Genomic DNA, 16663 nt, shown 5'->3' with positions numbered 1-16663 from the left:
TCCATGTTGGCTTAAAAGATGAGATTGGAAGTTTATAACATTTTCAAAAAGTCAAAAATGTAACTATTTATTGAACTTTAAAGCCAATGTTTACGAGAAGTCCTTGAGGTGACCAGAAAAATAGGAAGCGGAATATTTGCCATTCCTAGAGAAATTTGACCTGCTCAGTAAGATCATGTATGATCGAAAACTCTTTTTATGCATGTAGCTCTGTGTTTAAATAGTCCTTGTCTACATCTTTATTATACTTTTCTATTTGTACTCATACACGGGCCTCCTGAAAAAAAAAGATTCAAATCTCAATGAAAAATACCTGTTTAATTAAGTGTTAACTGCAGTTTTCATGTGTTTAAACGCCACCCAGTGAAGCTTTGTTAAAAACAGGAATGTCAGAAACATGTCCTGCGTGTTCTATTGATTCAAAAAAAAGTCAACAAACCACACTTTTGTTATATGTTTTATTGACTTTTTCTCTGCTATAATGCTGCTGGAAGAAGCAATATACCGCATGCCGGTTGTGATTTGTCTCTGGATTTCTAAAAACAATATTGTCCCAGGGTTTTGGAGGTTTCAACAACTGCTTCATCAGACCTTGTTTAAGCACATAAGAAGCTGAGAAATTAATTTCTTGAAATTACGTAAAATGATTGGAAACATTGTAATTGTGTCTAAATAGCAGTGTATTTAAAGTTTTTGTACATTTATCAGTTTACTTTTCCTTCACAAGGTTTGAAATATCTCATAAATAGTATTTTTTAAGCCAAATGTAAACTGATCACATTTACTTTCAGCCCAAGTAATGGCCATCTGCAGTCTGACAGAGTACTGCTTTCCATGTGTGCCCTTCCTCTCTAATTACACTGCTTATAAGACTTTCTCCAATGAAAAATACCCGTTTCTTGTGTATCTTTGCATACTGAATGTGAATATGTTTTCTCTGTCACCCATAGTTTTTAGGTGAGAGTGCACTCACATGGACATAGAAATGCAGTACCTAGGAAAGTGAAGCCCCTCTATGTTGGCAGACTACTGCTGGACTCTAAAGATGGATGCTCCTTAGGACAAATATAGGTGAAAATTACACACTTGGACATTTGAAAAGCAAGTTCTTACATATCTTAAGAGTAATAACTTATTTATGAATAAGTAACACACTCTTTCACAAAAAATGCCAGATAAATAAATCCTAATGACAGATTAGATATGAGATGGAGTCCTGCAGAGGTTTGCATTTTATGTGAGCATTTATTTGAATGTGTGTGTGTGTGTGTGTGTGTGTGTGTGTGTGTGTGTGTGTGTGTGTGCGTGCGTGTGTGCGCGTGCGTGCGTGTGTGCCAACACCACGTATTCTAATAACAATGCAGGAAAGAAACCAGCAGTGCAGACATTAGCTGACATCTGTTAATGAATTTTGTTAGAATCACTTGAAACAATCAATTGACTTCAGAGTTCAGTTATTTTAGTGCAATAAAATTAGTCCTTAAGTCAATTTGGATGACAACAGGTCCACTATTTTGCTGATGATGACACTTACCACGATGGAAACTGAATGGTCTGTTAAACACAGTTGCTCGTTTATTAGGTTCACCAATGCTGTCTAATATAATAGTCCTGCAATAAATCCTACCTCCATTAAACTTAGTTTTTGTTAAAACATGTTAAAGGGGGATTCAACTTTGTGGTTATGGAGGCTATAATTTATGCTACTGTTGAATTTTACTGCACTAACCTTTCAACATTCAGCTTTCAATGTTTTTTTTACAAAAAGAGATAAAAAAAAAAAAAAAATCCTGCAAGCATTGTGCGCAGTAGTATGCACAAATAATTGTCCTTGCAGAAGACAGAAAAAGGTAAGAAACTACTTTTTACAAAATCAACCATACCACAGCTACAACTCTGGTATCTTAAAATGATTTACACTATTTTAACTGTGAGGATTTGTGTTTTCAAATGATGAACAGTTGATCAAATTTGAACTTACTTTCATTGATATCAGTGTGGATTATTGTATACTATTACATACAGTAGAATAATATAAAATCACAGACAATAACCTCCAAAACAACCATCAAGTTGAATTGATGCCAAGTAAATTTGTAATTGAGTGTATCAACCAATTATTAAACATTTTTATACAAATGATTATAACAAATATTAGAGTAGGCTATACCATGTCAGTGCTACTTTTTGAGTATCTCGTGTTTTCAGCTGTGATGAGGCAACATGTTGGCCATCAGCTGAAGCTCTCTGGGTCTGAGCTGTGGCAGCAGTGCCATCTCCTGCTGAGCTAAGCACAGAGCATATTAGCAGTCAAGCTGCTGCTGAGAGGATTACACTTCATATTTACTGCACATGACTGTGATGATGATGTGGGACAGACAGGCAGCTTTTATACAGACCGTGAAGATGTCACCTGCATGCAACAATCCCCACTATAACACATTTAATGTTTAAACTCTCTCTCTCTCTCTCTCTCTTTCTCTGGTGGAAAAAAATAAAATAAAACACGTTTTATATGCGTGTTCATTTCAGAGTATAATCAGGGATGATGCGTGTAAGAGAAAGTGAGCCTCACGTGCAATAATATAGTACTACCCCAGCAGTCACTGTGCGGTACTGCCCTTATTAAAATATGAACTTGCCATGCATACGCACGGATTTATCTAACGCTACAGCGCGCGCCACAACATCTGCAAGAAAAATAAGCTGCGTTCAAATTAGAAGCCAGAAAATGGGTTAAACATCATTTTTTCCAGCGCAGTGTTTTTACACCGAAAAACTGCTCGCCTGCAGCACCCAGAAGTGAACAGCAGGCGACCCGGAAGGTTTGAAGTCCGACTGAGAGCGAGCGAAAAGAGGAGTAATCCTTTATAAAATATTTCTCCCATCGCTGGTTCAGGTATGTTGGCGACTCGATGCAAATTCTCTGCTTCATTTTTTCCTCTTTTCTCCCTCACAGCTGCTCTGTGCCGCTCCGACGCCGTTTCTATTCAAGTCATGCAAAAGTTAGAATTAAAAAAAAGAGCATCTGCAACGCATACATGATAAAGAATGATTTATTTTCGGCTGCCGAGCAACTAAAAGCTTTTCATAACGCGCGTGTATCCTCATCGACGTTTGGATTTACGGCTCGCGAGCTGCAGAGCATACACCAAAGGCATGATGATTGTTGTAGGAAGTGTCAGGGATTTTTTTTTTTTTTTTTTTTTTTTTTTTTTTTTTTTTCTCCCCCTCTAGCCGGGCTATTCAAACCTGCATATCAAAGTAAACAATCATTCGTACGCTTAATGCAAATATGCCACATGCAGGCGCGTCGCTACGGCGTTTAATAACATCCGGAGAATCTGCTTATAATATTCGGATCTGCAGAATATGGCGTCCGGTGCTTATAAAAATAAGACAGGGCTGCCATTTTTGTTTTCCTTTTGTCTGAAAATTTTTTAATAAACTGTCTGAGAATGTGGGAGAGGCGGCGGACAGACCGAGGCGCTGCGCAGGATCGTTTTTGTGTGCAGGAAATGCTCTTATTTAAAGCTGCCCAGGTTAACATTTACACATCAGCCTCTGTCTCTTTTTGTTTCTAAATAGAGGAATAATTCAGCACAGCAGGTCCAAAATAAGAAAAGTTAACCCCAACTTTAGTTTCAGCGATGAGTTGTCTTTTATTTCAAAGGCGATCTCAGAGCAATGACGTGTTTTGAAGCTGAAATAATGAGATTTAAAAATATTTTTCTGCCTGTGATGGACTGGATCTGCACACCGCTGTCACAGTACCTGACCCAGACTAACTACTAACCATTTGTAGGATTATTATAGCTTCTAACACGTCACAGAAATCGATCAATCTCCTTAAGTAATGATAGCAATTATTTTCTAATTAATAGGTCTTTTTAACCCCACTCTTTTAAAATGCACCTTTACAAAGGTTTTAAAGGTTGTAACAAGTTGTTTTTTTTATTCATGAATGATTGACTGATTATTTATATATTGACTTTGATAAGACTATTATCCTTTCTGTTTTGTAAGATAAGGCTATATTTATAATATTTGCTCATATAAATTGTAGTAGTTTATTTTTGAATACTCGTGGATTTTCTTGTTCAAAAAAAGTCATAAAGCGTCTATTTACACATTCAAAAGTTAACCTGTACGTTAAGAAATTGTTAACATATAGGTAAATGAGGGTTTATCCTTGAAGTCTGCAGTTGTACATTATTACAAATTATTGTTCTGTTAGGTCAGTCTAACCAGTCAAATATATATCACACTACCTGACAACTCAGTAGTTATTATTTTGAATGGCATGTAGCCGATATAGTTGGTTACTCAGTTAGGTGTCCAGCCAAGTCAGCCCGTATTTGCCAGAAAAGAACAAATCAGCATCCATTACTTTTGAAATACAACAAACAGAAATGGCCTTTTTTAAGAACAGTCTTTCATAAACACATCCTCAGAAATGACAGGGGTTTATTTAAGTGTTACGTCATTATTGATTAACTGTAAATAAAGCCATTAGTCACAACTCTAAACCATTTAAAAGGGACAGCTTATTGTAAAGAACTCTTACTTGCCAGTGAGTTTGTTTAATTACTTTGTAATGAATACAACTTTTGTAAAAAAAAAGGGACCAAAACTTAGTTTGATCAACTGATTAAAGTTTTGAGCGGTAGAGTTAAAAATGTTACCAAAGTAATCCTGAACGACAGGAAACCGGATAACTTTTTATTATCACTTAATGTTTTCCTTTTCTTCTTTTTCTCAAAACATTCTCTGGTTCCACCTTCTTAATGTGACAATTTGATGCTCTTCAATGGCAAAATGAACATTTCTGGGGTTTAGACTGTAGGAAATTATAATTTTAACTATTTTATGACATTTTATGGACTTCGCAATTATTTCATTAATCAACAAAATGATTGCATATTAATTGATCATGGAAATAATTGTCATTTGCTGCTCTGAAAAGTAGTGTGAAGCAATCTTTGTGCCAGATGCTGAGCTCCTCTCTAAAGCACCTGCATCAGTCTTTTTCATACCTCCTGGAAATAATTATAACCCAAAGAACTTCTTGTGAAAGCTCAGCTGCATTTGTGTTCAAAATATAAAACACCATTCTGGTGAAAGTGATACAAGCGGACCTTAAGTCAGTCAGACAGTGCGATCCTGCTCTACAGGTTGCAAATGTTAACTTGCTGACTGGCAGTTTGCTGTAAGGTCTGAAGAGAACACACATCAAACACAGCAGCAAAAAGGAACTGTGAGTCGTATCAAGTACCTCGCTGCCACATGACTTCTCAGTGTCATTTCAGAAAGTGCCACAACGATGTCCAGCAGCAGTGAAACTTTCCCGAGCCTGCTCTCTCTCTCTCTCGAGGCACAAAGCCTTCAGGAAGTGAAACTGAGCCCCACTGGCATCATTAGAGAAATATTTTGTGGGGTGTACTGTACGCTCGTACCCCTGGACGTATCCATTTTGTTTCTCTTGGCTTGCAGATGTGGACTCTGTTATGCCTCTGCTAAGCCAAACAGACTTAGGAATGGTGAAGTGTGCCAAAGCATGCAATGCAAAAATTTTTTTTAAAGAACTTCATACAGGGTTGAAAAGAGAAGTTGTGGAAAGAAAGGCCTTCAGATCACAACTTGAAAGCAGCTCTCTCTCTCTCTCTGCCTTAAAAATAGGAATGTTTCTGTCCATCAAACAATCTGTGGAAAAGCATTGTTCTTATTTTCGAGCCTATGCAAATCAGATAGTCTCGTTTAAAAGAGTATTTCATGGTCTCATTGTGCCATCACAGTCAGAGATGAGAGGCAAATATATAAAAATAACTACTGTGTCACTTACATGTAAGTGCAGGCTGGGATTTCTGTGCATCCTCTTCAGTAAAATTGTTCCATATAGTTTTTAGTTGGATAACAGACCTTTCAGCTCCTGATAATGGATACGTTATTTATGTCTTTCTTCACTCTGCGGAGTGGCTGCAAAGTTTTCCGCCCGACTCTGAAGCAGTTGAGGGCTACTTATATCGAGGAGGAGACAGAGAACAGCAGATTAGGATCAGAGCCACATCACTTTTACCATTTCTGTTTTCTCTGATAAAATGTTTTGAAGAGTTCCGTAACTGGCTTTTGTAATCACGTGAGGGCCTATCTCTGCAGGCAGCATGCCCATCATGCAAACTTGTGGTTGAAAATCCTAAGAAAAAGCTACCGGATTTGACATCACATTTCTTGCCGACTTCACTCACCGTGGCTGTTCAGAAACATGCTCCCAGGACATGAAATCTCCCAAGCAGAAACACTAATACAGAATGCCTTTGAAAATACACTATCACAAGGCTGAAAAATTATCTCTGATTATCACATCAAACAGTCAGCTGCTGTCTGGGTGCAGAGGTACTGACACAACCGCTGTTTTCTACACTAACAGCAGACCCACACATAAATATACAGGGCACAGTTTTGAGGAATATCTTACAACAATGGTTCTTAACCTCGGATAAACTAGATTCAGTCAGGGAAAAAAAAAACTGTGATTAACAGAGTTACACTTATTAAATTACAACTATGTACTTAAGAAAACATTAAGTGGGACATTAAAAGAAAACACTCATCTATATGTGCTTACTAATTGTATTGATTAGCATTTCGCCGATAGAGAAGCTGCCTTCATCCTGTGTGCTGTGTGTTTATTTCAGAATGGCTGAACCCCGCTTTAACAATCCATATTTTTGGCCTCCACCTCCTGCCATGCAGGGCCAGGTGAGTGATTCTGGTATTCACACTTGTTTTTCCACACAAACACCAGACTGTGAAATTATGTGATTGTACATTTTCTTATAATATTTTAACTTTTTTTTTTTTTTTTTTAAGATGATTTTAAATAAATCGTAATCCAAAGCACTCGTTTGACTATTCAAGAAATAATCGTATTTGCTTTCTTGCTGTGGGTAACATGAGAAGATATCTGGCTGCTAAATATGAGGCCAGAGCCAGCAGTTTTTTTATATTTGGACAGAGCCCGTCTTGTTTTTTCCCCTTTTTTTTTTTTCCAGCGTTTATGCTAAGCTAATAGCTAACCATCTGCTACCCTTGGCTACATAGATAGCGTCCAGATATAAGAGTGGATATCAATCATTTCTTCTGAATCTTCATCTGGAAAAAGTGAAAGTGTATTTCTCAAAATGATACTGGTTCCCATCCTGGAAGTCTGGCAGGATCATCAGATGATTCATTTCTTTCAATGATTTTTCTCTAAAGTTCTGGCTACTACCTACTGAGGCCTCTAAAACCTTAGCATAATGGAAATACAGGACCCTTTCACCTTTCTAAAAATTCTTAAAATAACACAAATCTGAGAAAGAAAAAACAAAAGATGGACTCACAGGCAGATGTCTTTTCAAGTCAAAAGGCAGGAAGCCTGTGTAAATACAATCATCGGCTTATTAAGGGAAGTTTTGGCTACAATGTCGTGTATCAGCCATTAGAGGGAAACGTTGCCTCATAAACTGACACTGACTCAACTGATGATGGCTGTTCTCTTGTCACAAATGTTGTTTCCTGGCGGTCAGCTGGATAACCTAGTCTTGATCAATAACATCAAGGAGCAGCTGATGGCGGAGAAGATCCGACCGCCACATCTGCCCACTGCCTCAGCCCCTTCCCAACAGCCCCTACTGGCTTCCCACAGCCAGACGGAAGGCGGCCAGCACGGCATGTCCAAAGCCCTGCAGATGCCTATTCTCCACGGCCACAGCCCCTCTCAGCCTGATATCGCCCTGCACGCCCGTCCCGCCTCCAGCTCAGTCACAGGTACTTTAACTCTGTCCGCTCGCCAGCTTCCTCAGCAAACACTGTGTTTGTTCAGGTTGTTGTTACAGCTGGGAAAAGCTTTGAGGTCACCAATAAAAAGCACGAGATGCTTTGTGTAAATATTGGTCCATACAGGAAAGCTTTGTCTATTGTGAACTGCCCTCAGTGTCTCTAAATTTGAGATAAGGAATTGTGAATGGTACCGTCAAACACTTCTGCTAATTAAAGAGATGTGCAGGGTAAAGTATCCATTGTACCATGTGGAGTCAACATTATGAACAAACAGTATTAAAATGGTCATTCAGGAAATTTCCACTGCACGGTCTGTATCAACTGTTTGTGTGTGTGTGTGTGTGTGTGTGTGTGTGTGTGTGTGTGTGTGTGTGTGTGTGTGTGTGTGTGTGTGTGTTATCATTTGTGACATTTGATTATTGTGCTGGTTATTATTTTTATTGTTTTTTTAGTCTTTATTGGTGAAACAATGACCAAATTGTCTAAATCGGTACCAGCTATCTGTAATTTTCCCCCTTATTATATTGCTTTAAGATCATCTTGACACAATATATAAAATAAATAAATAGATTTTGTCCTGGTATCATAAGATGTAAATTTGTGTGTTGTGTACACTTGTATTTTAATGTAATTTTTTTTTCCATTTTTACCAGGTCGTATTCTGGGAGATGTAAACTTAAATCTGGATGATAAGGCAGCTATAAAAGCCAGAGGATTATGGGAAGACTGGCATCTGCGTCAACTCATAGATCATCCTTCCAGGACAAATCACGTCTCAGGTAACCATGCAGCTCTCAGCTGGCTGTCGTGGAAGCAAAGATTGTCAAAGTCTGCAGGTTTTGAGTTTCATTCATTTTTAGGGACTACAGGATTTGGACATGAGGTGCACACTGTATGTCTAGAGATAGAATATACACTAGAATTACTCATCCCCTTTGTTCTGTCATTATCTTAGCTGTGTTTTAAGGTTTATGTGGCGACAGCCACACAATCACTTACTGTGTCCAGTTTAAGCTGCACCCGTGCTTTAGTCTGAACCTGGTGTCTGTGTCCTGCAGCCTTTAACTGAGGTTTAAGGTCACAGAGTTTCGTTTAATGACGTTTTATTAGAGGTCTGATCATTTTAATAATTTCAGAAATGTCATAGGTGTCACTATTTTTGATGAAAAAAAGGTTAAGGTTTAATCTGAATTTTTGAATCACCACATCTGTGCCGTGTGTGCAAGGAGGGACTGTGGTCAGTTTGTCCTGTGTGTGTTTTTTAGAGCCATTCCCAGAGCAGTTTTAATGTAAGATATTTGACAGCTTATTTATACTGCGGGAGAGCTTAACAGAAACAATGTGCTCTGATATCATCTACATTCGATTGAAATATGTAAAATGATAAGACTTAATGGTGCAGGTAGACAGGCCTGAGTCCAAATTTAATTTCAGAAAGGAAAAAATTAAGGGAGGCAATTTCTTAAAATGATACAATATCATCAGGTCAAATATAACTAGCTCTGTGCACGCACAATCACTCCTCAGGATATCATTCATGTCTATTGACTCGTGCATAAATATATGGGAATGTGAACAGTAGTAGAAAATATGGCTGGGTAATACATGGATATTATATCGTATCATGAGATGAGACTAGAAATACTCTTTTTGGATATTATAATATCGTGATATGGCATTACTTTTGTCTTTTCCTGGTTTTAAAGGCTGTATTACAGAAAGGTGAGGTAATTTTCTGAACTCCTACCTGTTCTGTTATTTTATTTCACCCACTTGGTCATTATATACACATTACTGATGATTGTTTATCAAAAATGCAAGCACTGAAAGTCATCCCGACAATATCCCTGTATTTTCGATAGAGATATTTCGTTAGAAATATCGTGTTATGAGATTTTGTCCATATCGCCTGGCGCTTGTGGAAATGTTGCAGACCACAGTAACCATGGTAACAGCATAGCAACACAGACAAACCGATAACACTGATGATTCCTCCAGCTCAGAGCATGCTTGAATCCGTTCCTGCAGTTTGGGCACCATTTGGAGTGGCCAATTTATTGGGTTTTTGTTATAAAAGTGCTTGTTTGTCCAGCATTTGTTTAGCTGACGGATGCTGACACGGATGCTGACTCCACAGCTAAACTGCTGTTAAACTGGAGGGCTGAACCGCCCTGTGCATGTGTGTCAGCATCATTTGAGCATCATCATGTTTTTTATTTATTTGATTGTGTTACTTCTGACGAAGAATCAGTAACTCCGTTTCTGGTATCGCAGAGAGAAAATACACGGTTAAAGAGAAAAAAGTTAAACTTCAGAAAGAGTGAGCTTTAGAGGAGTGTAGGAGATTTCTGCAGAAAACAGCAATCAGATTCAGACTAAACCACAGGTGCAGTTTCATCTGCAGCTTCTGAGGACACAGCAGGAAGGCGATAGTGTGACTTTGACAGCAGGTTTGATGGTGAGCTGTCTTTTTAAATCGAATTTGTGATACAGTTGCCCTTGTCATATTAACTGACTTTATAGTTCTCTCAGTTACTGACATATCAAAGTCTGATGTCCCGTTAGCTATTAGGGCAATGCCTTTTTTGCAGCCATAATTTAAGATAATATAAGATAATCCTTTATTAGTCCCGCAGTGGGGGAATTTACAGGATTACAGCAGCATAGTGGAAAGAAGAGACAGAGTAAAATAACAATATATCAAAAGTATCATAAATAAGCAGTACAGTAAAGAATATTGATTAGGAAAAAGTACAATCCACAATAACTAAAATATAACTAACTAAAGACTAAAAAAATATAATATATACAGACATAATAATTGTAATATTGCACAGTGTATTTATATTGCACAGATTTTGTTTTTGAAGTGGTGTATCATCACATTTATGTCACTTCACAGTTTAACTCCTTTACTATGAATCTGTCCTGTAGCAGGATATGCAACGTATCTGGTTCCAGATCTCTGAGTTGTTGAGGAGTTTGATGAATGCAATGGCAATTTGATCTAATTTTCAGGTTTACGTGTAAATTGGTCATCTCAAAAGCTGCAACATTTGACACTTTCTAATAAATTCATCCACAAGCTGACTTTTAATTGGAAAATAATTTCTTCCTTTTATTCCATTCCAGAGGTGATCAAAGCGATGCACTGAACTAAATTTCCTGAGCACCACTTCCTACTGCATATATCGACTAATTTTATCATAAAACAAAATGGCTAAATTACAACAACACCTGGTTCAAAACCAAAGAATACATTTACATCTCTTGCTCGAAGTGGCGCCACTAGGTGGCTGAATGGCCATCTCTGATTGCTCTTCAGGAATTGAATGGTTTGCTTGACCTGTCACATTCAGCGTTGTCACTTAACACAATAAACTTAATAAAAAAAAAAAACTCCTGGCCGTTCCAAAATTCTACTCATATCACTTTGTAAAATTATCGACCGAGTAGTCAGAATTGGACTGTCTCAAGGTAACGTTAGCATTATGCTATGTTCACCCCTGCGTGGCTTTAACAGGGAAATAAAATTTCTAAAATAATCAAACAATTAAGCTAATTATTTAGCTTAATCATTGTGATGTGTGTTCAAAACCTGTTGTTTGTAATAATATTAAAGGAAATGACAACATTTTGGACTTCGGCCACTAGTGTTTGGCAGCTCGGCACCTAGATACCATCAGTGGTACACGTACCGCAGTTTGGAAATCACTGATCTACACAGTTACGTATAAATGCATCCTTCTATCATGCGTTTCAAATCTGTCTGATCCCCTCAAGAGGCAATATTCATGATATAAGGACCTCTAATTTAGGAAATATATACAAATAAATACAGCATTATCCTCTCTGTGATGTTATTTTTTATCCTTTTAGGATTAATATCAGTTTTTTTTCTTTTCGTCTGTATTTTAATGGTAATTTAAGTCCCCCTCCCCCCCCAGTGATAATTTATTGCAATCATGTCCTTGTCTTCACTTTTGCACCCATCAGGTGTGGCGCTCGCATCGAGAACAGGCAACCTCAACACCTCAGAGATCATAACCCCCACCACGCCCACATCAAGCAGCCACAGCCGGCTGGGTGGAGCCCCCACCCCTCACCTCATCTCAGGGTTAGCCGGGTGCCACGGGATGGAGCCTGGGAAAAACAACGGGGGACTTGTGGGACTTCTCGGTCCTCCGCCAAAGCAGGAACGAGGGCGTAAGAAGATCAAGGCAGAGAATGGGTCGTCTCTTTTGGTGATGCCCTACCCGATTCTAGCCTCGGGCAACGACCAGTCCTGTGTCACCATCACTACAAAACAAGGAAAAACCTACAGGTAAGAAAAGTCATTTTTTTATTCAACTACTCTTATTTCTCTCTCATTTCTTCATGATCAATTGTGTTGCTAACCAGTTTCGTTCATATAAAGGTAACCAAGGTGGCTTTAACTCATCTTCAGATGTAGGAGTTCAGTAGATACAGATGGTTTCAAATCTCCCTCTGTATTTCTAAAAATGAGGAAATACAGTGATTAAATCTACAGAAAAGAATTAAATAGATCTAAATACACAGCTGTAACATATAGAACAGAATTGGTAACAGAGCACTACTGGAACATAACATTTGTGAAGATATAAATTAAATACTTAATGCGAAGCATCAAATAATAAAGAATAAAATACAGTGGGGCCAAAGGCATCCTGTCGGATATATAGTCCTTGTCAATACTGCTTATGGACATGCATCTTCATTATGGCCTACTTTCGTGTTTAATATAGTGACTTAGTTAGTGACCAAATCATACCATTGTCATACCATTACCATGAAATCAGTGTAATTCAGTGTAAAGTGTAATTATTATTGAATTGTGGCATTTTACTGTATTTTCTGTGTTTCAACAAAAAAAAAAAAAAAAAAAAAAAAAAATTGTAATAGAGAACAGATGTGCAGACAGGAAGAAATTGTGTTTAAAAATTGAGAGCCACATTTGATATTTTTCAATAATGCTCCTGGAAAATGCTGTATAGGCACCGTGTGTGCTTGTGTACGTGTGTCCATCCACTCGTCCCTCCGTGCAGCTTCTTAATGTGTGACCCCTGTTTCACCGTTTCGTTCATACAGGTGTAAAGTCTGTCCGCTGACGTTCTTCTCCAAGTCTGACATGCAGATTCACTCCAAAACGCACACAGAGGCGAAGGCTCACAAGTGTCCTCACTGCACTAAGACCTTTGCCAACGCATCCTACCTGGCGCAGCACCTTCGCATACACCTGGGCATCAAACCTTATCGCTGTTCCTACTGTGAGAAATGTTTTCGCCAGCTCTCCCACCTGCAGCAGCATACCAGGTCTGACCTTTGAAACAGTTGTAATGTGTAAACAGATTTAACTTGTAGAGGCTGTTTTTCTTTTCTGGTCAGTAGCTCCCTTTGTACTTTTCAGCACTCCTGATTTACTTTTTCCGTGACAAGATCAATATTCTGTTAAAAAAAAAAAGGAGCAACAAACCTCCAGCGTGTTTAGTCATCAAACTGTAAATTTAAAGACGATCCGATCAATTTTAGTTTGTATTGTCCTGAGAATTGTGTGCAAGAAAATTATTTCAGTCTACTCCTCTTGTCTTTTAGCTTCCTGTCTGACATGTTTCACCTCTCTTGTTTCAGAATCCACACAGGCGATCGGCCATATAAGTGTGCTCACCCAGGATGTGAAAAAGCTTTCACTCAACTTTCTAATTTGCAGGTAAACATGAATGTTTCTCTCCTCTGCCTGTTTCACCGCACGGTCCTACACTGCTTGGATTTATGACAGAATATGAACCAACACGTTCTGCAATGCTACCCGAAGATAACTCGGTGTGTTTTCTTTTCCTGCTGAAGTCTCACCAGAGGCAGCACAACAAAGACAAGCCCTTCAAATGCTCCAATTGTTACCGTGCCTATTCAGACTCTGCCTCGCTGCAGATCCATATGTCTGCACACGCCATCAAAAACGCCAAAGCCTACTGCTGCAGCATGTGCGGCCGGGCGTACACCTCAGTAAGTTGGAAATCCAAGTGGAGTTACAGTTTTTAAAACTGGATTAACTGCAGCAATGATATCTAAATGTATTTTTCCTCTTCTTCTTTCCAGGAGACGTATCTTATGAAGCACATGTCAAAACACACAATGGTGGAACATGTGGTGTCCCATCACTCCCCTCAGCACAGGACAGATTCTCCCACCATCCCTATACGGATCTCCCTCATCTGAACTTCTGTCCTGTCTCCTGCCCTCCCATCAGAGACGTTTCCTGTGATGACGCCGCTCTGGTCCTCTGATGGACCATAACCCATAAACGGTTTCCAAAAATGTGCCAGATTGCCAGTATTTTGTGAAGAGGTGCTCTTTTAATGAGTATATCCTCCTTTCCTTTCTCGCTGACCAGATAGTATTATCGGGGACATCCAAAGATGATTTCTCAGCACTTTCAGGCCTGAAAACGACAGGCCTAAAATTTCTTTTTCTATGTGACGTCACAGGAAAAAAATATTGCTCCAGGCAGCTACATGGAAAATCTTTTTAAACTTTTTGTGTTTCATGGATTACTTTGTTTTTTATCCTATACTTTTTTTGTTCAAGTCTTTGCAAAAAAATATATTTGCATCAGTAATAGTCTTCCATTAGCTGGGTGGCCAAGTTAACATAAAGGGGAATGCTTATATAATGTGTGTTCATGTATATTGTGCCACTTTCCATGTCAGTGTTTGCCAAGTTTCATCAGTCACATGGCCATAATGTGCACATTGATACTGTTTCAACATTTGTATTGCAGTTATTTTAAACCTGTTGCCAACCTCACCGTGACCAGGATGAGTGTCCCATAATCACACGGATGTGTTAATTTTGCAGTGTTGGAAAAATATGCTCAAGGCAATCCTTCATTTCTCAGTTTAATTGGGTGAAGTTTTAAAAGTGCAGAATTAGGAGCACTGGTATAAAGTATTTCACAAAAGAAAAAAAACACTAAATAAACCACTGAAAAACTGCATTTAATCTTTGACACAATGAATGTGAGAGCTTCTGCATTCAATAACTCGCTACAAGTGAATCAAAAGTGTTTTTCTAAAATTCAGTTAAAACTGAAAATATGGTTTATATTCATTTATCTTGCCAAATTTATATTTATGATCATGTTTTTGTGTATTACAACAAATGCTGCACTTGCAGTATTTTGCATTTAATTTAATTTGGTGTGCAAATAAACAAATGACTTGCAAAACTGGTCTGCTGCTGCCACACAGACAGACATGTTACTTTCTTGGAGAACACTTAACAATGAGCTTCCTCTTTTGGGTTTCCACCTGTAATATGTGATGGCAGTTTCAACCTTATTTGGATATTACATTTTTTCCATTGATTTATGAATTAATTCTTTGCCATTTTATATGCATTTAAGCCTTAACTTTGTTACAATTCAATGGTTCATTCTGTTGTTCACTTTACATTTGCCTTTTATGTCATAGCATGATGTAAACTGTAAATATATTATATTAACTGTCAACCCATTTTATAATAAATAGTTATATAATTATGGGTTTCTTATTAGTTTTCTTATCTGTAAATGAACAAATCAATCCCTGTATGCAAATAATCTGAAACTCTGTCACACACTAGATGACTCTGAAATTGCAGACATTGTTTTGATGCATTTTTGACAAAGCGGGATTCTTCAACAGGCTTAAATTATTAAGATAATTATGAAATGATGAATCATTAATGGTAATTATTAATGATTTAATGGTGCCACAGGCTGTAATTTCAACCTACCTACCCACAGGGTGTGTTTATCAGAAAATGTAATTCAAAACTGTGGACTCATCTTGCTTCTCACCTTTATGTCGACTACTGAGAGAAACAAGGATAATGTTTCCATTCCCATCAGTAAAGAACGAGACGGATTTAGTGATAAAGGGAAGCGTGTGTGCCATCAGACAGACTGGCATTTGCATGCAGCCATCCATAAGTGAGAGATAAAATGTGGTGTCCTTTTGATTAAAGTTAAACAGGAAGGTGTCAGACTATACACAGCATTTTTATGTAAACAGACTAAATAAAGAGCTTACTATAACTATCAAAAGTAAAAAATACTCATTGAAAAATAGGATGTTTGACGTTGTTAATACTGATAAATCAATCTGTAAACATCATTTTACTGTTGTAGTTTGTTCAGGTGTTGCTAGTTTTAACTACTTTATAAACAGTTAGAGTGTTTCATCCCTTTACTGCTGTGGTGTCCAACCTAGAGGTCAGGACCTTCTAAAAGGTCACAAGATAAATGTATGTGTTCTTGAAATGATTCATGAGAGAAGAAAGATGAAAACTAAATTTGAAAAACTTTGCATTCATTGTCAGGTTTTCTCTGAATATTTTTTTTCCTCTTTTTTGAAATAAAAAGTATCATGTCTTTGGGCTTCCACCAGTCATACTAATTAAACCATGTGAGAGGTTTAAAGGGGAATTGTATTTTGGTGGAGCTCGGAAACAAGTCACTGACATCAGAAACGTGATAAGATGTTCTGACTGCACACTTCATTTGGAAGGTCACAAACCAGAAATGTTTAATCTTTAACAGCACTATTCTATAAGTTTATGTAAAATCTTAATCTAAAAGTAGCTTTAATTATGGCTGTTAAACATATGGAGCACAAAGTACAATATGTCCTCTGAAATATACTTAAGTATTAAGTAGCATAAAGACTACCTCAAAAGTAATTGTGTTTTCCAACATTTTTAGCCACTGGAGTTGTTTCTGACCACCTAGTCAAGTCAAGTTTCAGTTGTCATTTTATCTCCAAACTCACTTTGGTACAGACTC

At 37.8% G+C, this 16663-nt stretch overlaps 1 protein-coding gene across 3 annotated transcripts; it reads left to right on the top strand.

Annotated features, from left to right (window-relative positions):
* Window positions 1–2616: 2616 nt before the first annotated feature.
* znf362a (zinc finger protein 362a) lies at window positions 2617–16252 on the top strand. 3 transcript variants are annotated; one of them, XM_069145782.1, is made up of 9 exons: window positions 2617–2899; window positions 6696–6759; window positions 7608–7809; window positions 8475–8600; window positions 11818–12145; window positions 12931–13155; window positions 13471–13549; window positions 13687–13845; window positions 13939–16252. In XM_069145782.1, the coding sequence occupies exons 2-9, from the start codon at window positions 6697–6699 to the stop codon at window positions 14056–14058; spliced, it is 1302 nt and encodes a 433-aa protein (XP_069001883.1). In that variant the 5' UTR covers window positions 2617–2899; window position 6696; the 3' UTR covers window positions 14059–16252. The 3 variants fall into 3 exon arrangements, with proteins under 3 accessions (XP_069001883.1, XP_069001874.1, XP_069001865.1); XM_069145773.1 differs by having other exon boundaries at window positions 7602–7809; XM_069145764.1 differs by having other exon boundaries at window positions 7569–7809.
* The last annotated feature ends 411 nt before the right edge of the window (window positions 16253–16663 follow it).

This window comes from Embiotoca jacksoni, unplaced genomic scaffold (assembly GCF_022577435.1).
Source record: "Embiotoca jacksoni isolate LCO1_2020_lvr unplaced genomic scaffold, fEmbJac1.0.p SCAF_1, whole genome shotgun sequence".
Lineage (NCBI taxonomy): Eukaryota > Metazoa > Chordata > Actinopteri > Embiotocidae > Embiotoca > Embiotoca jacksoni.
Note: the sequence above shows the minus strand (reverse complement) of the source record. Positions and strands in the feature narration are given on the sequence as shown.

Bases quoted from the DNA above. Each gene is read 5' to 3' on its own strand.
- znf362a (XM_069145764.1), top strand. From the start codon at position 6,697: ATGGCTGAACCCCGCTTTAACAATCCATATTTTTGGCCTCCACCTCCT. The intron at 13,156-13,470 runs GTCTGACCTTTG...CTCTTGTTTCAG, and splicing joins CACCTGCAGCAGCATACCAG to AATCCACACAGGCGATCGGC. The intron at 13,550-13,686 runs GTAAACATGAAT...TTCCTGCTGAAG, and splicing joins CTCAACTTTCTAATTTGCAG to TCTCACCAGAGGCAGCACAA.